The sequence below is a fragment of the Mus pahari genome, chromosome 1 (assembly GCF_900095145.1).
Source record: "Mus pahari chromosome 1, PAHARI_EIJ_v1.1, whole genome shotgun sequence".
Lineage (NCBI taxonomy): Eukaryota > Metazoa > Chordata > Mammalia > Rodentia > Muridae > Mus > Mus pahari.
Genome location: NC_034590.1, coordinates 75,046,477 through 75,052,909, shown reverse-complemented (window position 1 = coordinate 75,052,909; position 6,433 = coordinate 75,046,477). Strand labels below are relative to the sequence as shown.

The following is a 6,433-nucleotide window of genomic DNA, read 5'->3' as shown; positions in this document are numbered from 1 at the left end:
AGACAGGGTTTCTCTGTATAGCCCTGGCTGTCCTGGAACTCACTTTGTAGACCAGGCTGGCCTCGAACTCAGAAATCCACCTGCCTCTGCCTCACAAGTGCTGGGATTAAAGGTGTGCGCCACCACCGCCTGGCCTTTGATAAATATTTTTAATGGAAGGAAACTAAATTACAATAAGTAAGCTATGTTTTCTTAAAGCTCCTACAACAGATTTGTTCTTGGTGAAATTCCTTGGTTGAGCAGACTGAGGAATGGGTAGTTATTTCTAATGGGTTACAGAATTTCTACTTGTAGTAATCCAGAGGTTTAAAACAAAATTTAAAGGTTTCTCAGCATTGTAAGCATAAGATCACTGAATTGTAAGCTTTAAAAGGCCAAGGTGACAAAGTTCATGGTATGTATAGTTTTATGATACCGCAGTAAAAGTTTATGTTCTTTGTTGATACTCTTATTCACCATATACCACATAATAAATTAAACCAACTATGGATAGGCTGAATGTTATATCATTGAAAAAGAAAGGTACAAAGAAGGATGAATGTCCTTTATGATCGATAATATCTGGAAATGGGACTGCAGAGATGGCTCCATGGTTAAGAGTACTGACTGCTCTTCCAGAGCACCTAGGTTCTATTTCCAGATCCCATGTAGCAGCTCACAACCATTTTAATTCCATTTCCAGAACTCAAAGGAAATATGCAGGAAGGACAGCTGCTTGAGGATTCTTGTCACTCTGACTGGATGCAACTAGCAAGAAATTATCCTTGGGCTCCTTGTACACCCAGGAATCTACCTACTGGTGTAAACAAAAGATCACACCAAGTCCACAGTGGCCCTTAAAATGTTTTTGTATGTTGACCTCATCATGCTTAGAAAACCAAAAAGCAGAAGTCACAGTCATAACATAAGTATATTCTTTACAGAGTGGCATCTTTTGAAGTAATTCCTTGGGAAACTCCTGCTCTGCCTTCCCTCTGCAGCCACGTGCTTCGAGCCTTCTCACAGTGACTTACCCAGCTGTCATCTTTAACTGTTTTAAACCCAACCCAGGTCCAAAAGGCCTTAGTCGCTTCTAGCCTTCTAAGGCCAGCATTGAGACTCTTATCAGTGACACTGGTTCTAAGAAATACCTGTCATTGATTAAATAATCAATAAGTATGTGCATTCTCAACTCCTTGAACTAAATCTTTAAACTCCATGTTCCCTCTACTTCTAACACATGAGCTTATGTAGAGAGGCACAGTAAACCTCCATAGCTCTTCTTTCAAGTGTTCTACATGCCCTCCTAACTTACTCCTTTTCCTTTCAAGACTGACTATCCATCTATAGCATATACCTAACTTTATAGGTATGAAGGAATTGCTCTGAAATCTTCAAAATATTAAATGTTACATGATACTGACTTACTGAGATTGGCAGACGCAGCAAACTAAAGCCAGGAACTCATTAGCCTTTGGTATATGTGGAGATTATTGTCACCTTCTCTTTACAAAAAAATCAAGTATTCTCAGGCGGATTTGTTTGGTATTGATGCCATAGACTAGGGGGTTGAGAACAGGAGGCACGAGGAGATAAAGATTTGCAAGTATGATGTGCACCTGAGGGGGCACGTGGTGACCAAAGCGGTGAGTGAAAAATGAAAAGAATGCGGGGATATAGAAGACAAGAATTACACAAATGTGGGCTCCACATGTGCTAAATGCTCGGAACTGGGCATCCTTTGAGGGCAGTCGCAGCACAGCCTGCAGAATCAGGATGTAGGAGGTTGCAATGAGGACCACATCCATGCCAGTGACTGAAAGTGCTACAGTAAGACCATAGATGGTGTTAGGCTTGATGCTGGCACAGGCCAGCTTGGCTATGCCCATGTGCTCACAGTAAGTGTGAGGGATAATATGATGTCCACAGAAGGGTAAACGTTCAATGAGAATGACAAAGGGGAAGACAAAGAGAAGGCCTCGAGTCACGCATGCCAGACCAATCTTCCCAATTACAACAGCATTGAGGATGGATGTATAGTGGAGTGGTCTGCAGATAGCCACGTAGCGATCAAAAGCCATGGCCAGCAGAACAGCTGACTCTGTGGCAAAGACCGCATGAACAAAAAACATCTGGGTGAGGCAGCCATGGTAGGAAATGACATGGGATCTGAGCCAGAATATTGCCAGCATTTTAGGCAATGTTGTTGAACAGAGAACCAGATCAGTAATAGAAAGCAGACACAAGAAGAGGTACATTGGCTCATGGAGAGCCCTGTCTGTTATAATGATGTAGAGGATGGTACCATTTCCGACCAGAGCAAGGATGTACATGGAGCAGAAGGGAATAGCAATCCAAACATGCTGATCCTGCATCCCAGGGATTCCAAGCAAAACAAATGTGGAAGGGTGGAAGGCAGTTCCATTGGGGATAGCAGCAGAGAGCATCATGATGCAAGGTGAAGACCTTCTTCCTAAAAGTAGTTAGAAAATGAAATGATGTTATCTTAAATGACTTCTACTAAATGTCCGTTCAAGTACAAATATCACATAAAAAACACTTTCTACTCACAGATGTCTTCCTGGAGAAAATAATTGCTACTCTCCAAATCTGAATCTTCTTCAAATTCTTCAAACATCTTTCAGGCAGCTTGACTTCCAGTATTATCGCCCTTTTGCAGATGTTGTTCTGTGGTCCAGTCTGAAACATGAGAGCTAGAACCTAGATTTAGACTACCTAGTTTCAAAATATGTCTCTGTTGCAATTCCTTCCTAATTGTTCTAATTTGAGTGCTTTTTAAAAAACATTCCTTGACCATCCAGAGACTGTCCCAACTGGGGATCCAGCCCATAAACAATCACCAAACCCAGACACTATTTCGAATGCCAATACGAGCTAGCGGACAGGAGCCTGATAAAGCTGTCTCCTGAGAGGCTCTGCCAGTGCCTGACAAATCATGCTCATAGCCATCCACTGGATGAAGTACAGGGTCCCAATGAAGGAGCTAGAGAAAGTACCCAAGGAGTTGAAGGAGTTTGCAGCCTCATAGGAAGAACAACAATATGAACTAACCAGTATACCCAGAGCTCCCTGGGACAAAACCACCAATCAAAGAAAACACATGGTGGGGCTCATGAGTCGCTGCATATGTAGCAGAGGATGGCCTAGTCAACCATCAATAGGAGGAGAGGCCCTTAGTCCTATGAAGGTTCTATGACCCAGTATAAGGGAATGCCAGGGCCAAGAAGTGAGAGTGGGTGGGTTGGGAAGCAGGGGGATGTGGGGAGAGGATAGGGGATTTTCAGAGGGGAAACTAGGAAAGGGGAAAACATTTAAATGTAAGTAAAGAAAATATCTAATTTTAAAAAGACCAGAAAAAAAAGAAAAGAAAAGAAAGAAAAGAAAAATATTCCCTTCTGTCCTTAGAGTCTTAGTAAAGTACAGATAATAGTGCTAATTACTAAATCAGAAAGCATATGAAATCTATGATGTCACCTAAATAATTAGTGCACATTAATTAAAATGTTCACCTCTTATGATTTTTAAATCTAAAAAGTGAAAACTTCATTTGAAAAAGTCAATTTGAAAGGTGTAAAAGCCTTTCTTGAGTTGTGCACTTCGGTGTGAGTGCACGATGATTTGACCATTCCTCTAATCAAGATCTCAAGGCAGGTCCTCATTTAGCTAGGCTAGGTAAATACCCACAATATATGAAGCGGGATAACTCTCCAACAATCCCAACCCTACCAAACTTTCAGCATTGTTTAATTCCTCTCATTAATTGCTTGGGGGTCAAGAAATTATTACAGCGTTTGTTGTCCTTCCATTTATAAGTAGCAAACATGGTTTATGTGCTATAATGGGCAGAGTAAAAATGTAAGAATAATTTCATTTCCTTTTTTGGGTACTGAAACTAAACATTACATTTACTAGGTAATCAGTCACCAATTTTCACAAGAAAAATATTACAAGGATACATTTGCTTGTGGCTCTAGAAAATTTATACACATGAAATTTCAAGGATATCTACATGGAGTAAATTAAATTTAAAATATATCAGCTGTGTTCAGATACTTTGTAGGCAAATTGGAGTTTGTGGGGATACTGTATGTCTTCTTACAAACTCAAGAACAATGTTGCACATTAAAAAATATAAAAGCTTTTGCTTACACTCAGTTGGTCTGATGTGCGTGAGAGCAAGATGTAATTGAGATTTTACTGTCTATAATTCCTCATAAGGTCATGTTTTATACATTAAATATACAATGACAACTTTTTTCAAGACTCCAGAAGTGCTAACCTTGCTATTGTTAGGATGACTGTACCGAGAAATTCATGTATCCTATCTTGAGACCACAAAGAAAACAGCCAGAGATTAAAACCTGCTACAGAAAGGATTCATGCATGTGTGTGCACACGTATATGCTCTCTCTCTCTCTCTCTCTCTCTCTCACACACACACACACACACACACACACACATACACACACACACACTCATACACACACACACACACACAGGAATGCTTATGAAATATTGGTATTCATGCAGTATGCATTGCACCTACACAAATACCTGAGGTGTTCAAGGAACTAGTTGCTGAAGAATAGGGCTCTGTCTGAGGTGACCTAGAGAGAAGAGAAACCAAAGAAAGGCTATCAGTATCTCTGCATGGCTGCTGTCTCTCCTGCCCTCCCCTTCCTCTTTTCCCGCCTTCACAGAACTATTTTTTACTTCATTTACAATCCATTATTGTCATCAAACACTCACCCCAGTTTCAGTGATCAACAGAAAACTTGATTCAGCACATACAACATAGTTCCTGGTATGTAGGAGCTGATCCTTTTTAACTTTAACTTGTGATGGTGCTTTTGGTCCAGAGAGGATGAGGTTGGCTCAGAGCACTCATGATCCCAGATGCTAAAAATAGAGGTAAATTTTCAGATATGATCTCAGGGGATGCACACCAGCTATGGCAAAATCTGCTTTACAAGTGTGAGTATTTTTTTTCCTAATTCAAGGGAAGGAGTTACTGTAGCCTTATACTAATGAGGCAATAAACTCCCAGACTTTGGACAAAATAATATAATCAAATTGTGCCAGGCTGTTGGTGAAATTAATTTTGGAGAAATGAAGGAATCAATCAGCAAAGGAAACAACCAAAGTGATAGATAGGTAGATGATGACTTGATTTGCAGATTTGTTGTGTTGCCTGACCTTATATTACCTATTTTCTTTTTTGTTTGTTTGTTTTTCTGATTGTTTTTATTAACTATTTTATTCATTTACGTTTCGAATGATATCCCCCTTCCCAGTTTCCCATCTGAAAACCCCCAATCTCATCCCTTCCCCCTTTGCCTTTATGAGGGTGCTCCTCTACCCACTTACCTACTCCTGGCTCACCACTCTATCTTCCCCCTACACTGGGGCATCAAGCCTCCACAGGACCCCGGGCCTTCCCTGCTACTGATGTCAGATAAGGCAACCCTCTGGTACCTTTGTATCTGAAGCCATGGTTCCCTCCATGTATACTCTTTGGTTTGTGGTTTAGTTCCTGGGAGTTCTGGGTGGTCCAGTTAGTTGATATGGTTCTTCATAAAAGGTTGCAGCCCCCCTTCATCTCCTTCAGTCCTTCCCCTAGGTCTTCCATTGGGGTCCCCGGCTGGGCTCATTCTGATGGTTAGCTGTGAGTGTCTGCATCTGTATCGTCAGATACTGGTAGAACTTCTCAGGGAACAGCCACACCAGGCTCCTGTCAGTAAGCTCTTCTTGAGGTCAGCAATAGTGTGGGGGGTTGGTGTCTGCAGATGAGATGGATCCCTATGTGGAGTGGTCTCTGGATGGCCTTTCGTTCTAGCTATGTACCATTTTTTGTCCCTGTCTTTCCTTTGGACAGGAACATTTCTGGGTTAAAAATTTTGAGATGGGCGAATGACTCCATACTTTAACTGGGATCTCTCTCCCTTTCATTGGGTATTCCAGCTAAAGTCATTACTGTTGGGTCCTGGGAACCTCATGCTTCCCTGCCCCCTGGGACTTTCTAGTGGCTACCCCTAGTTCCCCATCCCCCACTGCTACATTTCAATTTCCTGATCCTCTGTACTTCTTTCCTTTCCAATACCTGTTCCTGCCCCCTTTTCCCTCCCCCTCCTCTCTCCCTCCCATGTCCCTTCCTCCCTCTACCTGCTGTGGTTATTTTTGCCCCTTCTCTGTAAGATTGAAGTTTCCACACTTCGTTCTTCCTTCTTCTTAAGCTTCACAGGTATTACTTATTTTCAAGAAGAGATGTATCTAATCTGAATTCCTACTGGTTGATGTTGAAATTGATCACTTCCCTTTACCATTTTGGTGTGTTTTCATGGTAATTCTTTTTCTTATATTTTTCACCTAAGTATATAAGGTAATAAATTATTTAGTTACTGCTTATTATGGTTCAGTGCAAGTGAAGGGGGTC

The 6,433-nt window shown here is 41.3% G+C and overlaps 1 protein-coding gene across 1 annotated transcript; it reads right to left on the bottom strand.

The window, feature by feature from the left end:
- Nucleotides 1–1,413: 1,413 nt before the first annotated feature.
- On the bottom strand, nucleotides 1,414–2,447 carry LOC110332060 (olfactory receptor 52D1-like). The gene has a single exon (XM_021213025.1). It carries the CDS (start codon nucleotides 2,427–2,429, stop codon nucleotides 1,476–1,478), a length of 954 nt encoding a protein of 317 aa, XP_021068684.1. The 5' UTR covers nucleotides 2,430–2,447; the 3' UTR covers nucleotides 1,414–1,475.
- Nucleotides 2,448–6,433: the final 3,986 nt, after the last annotated feature.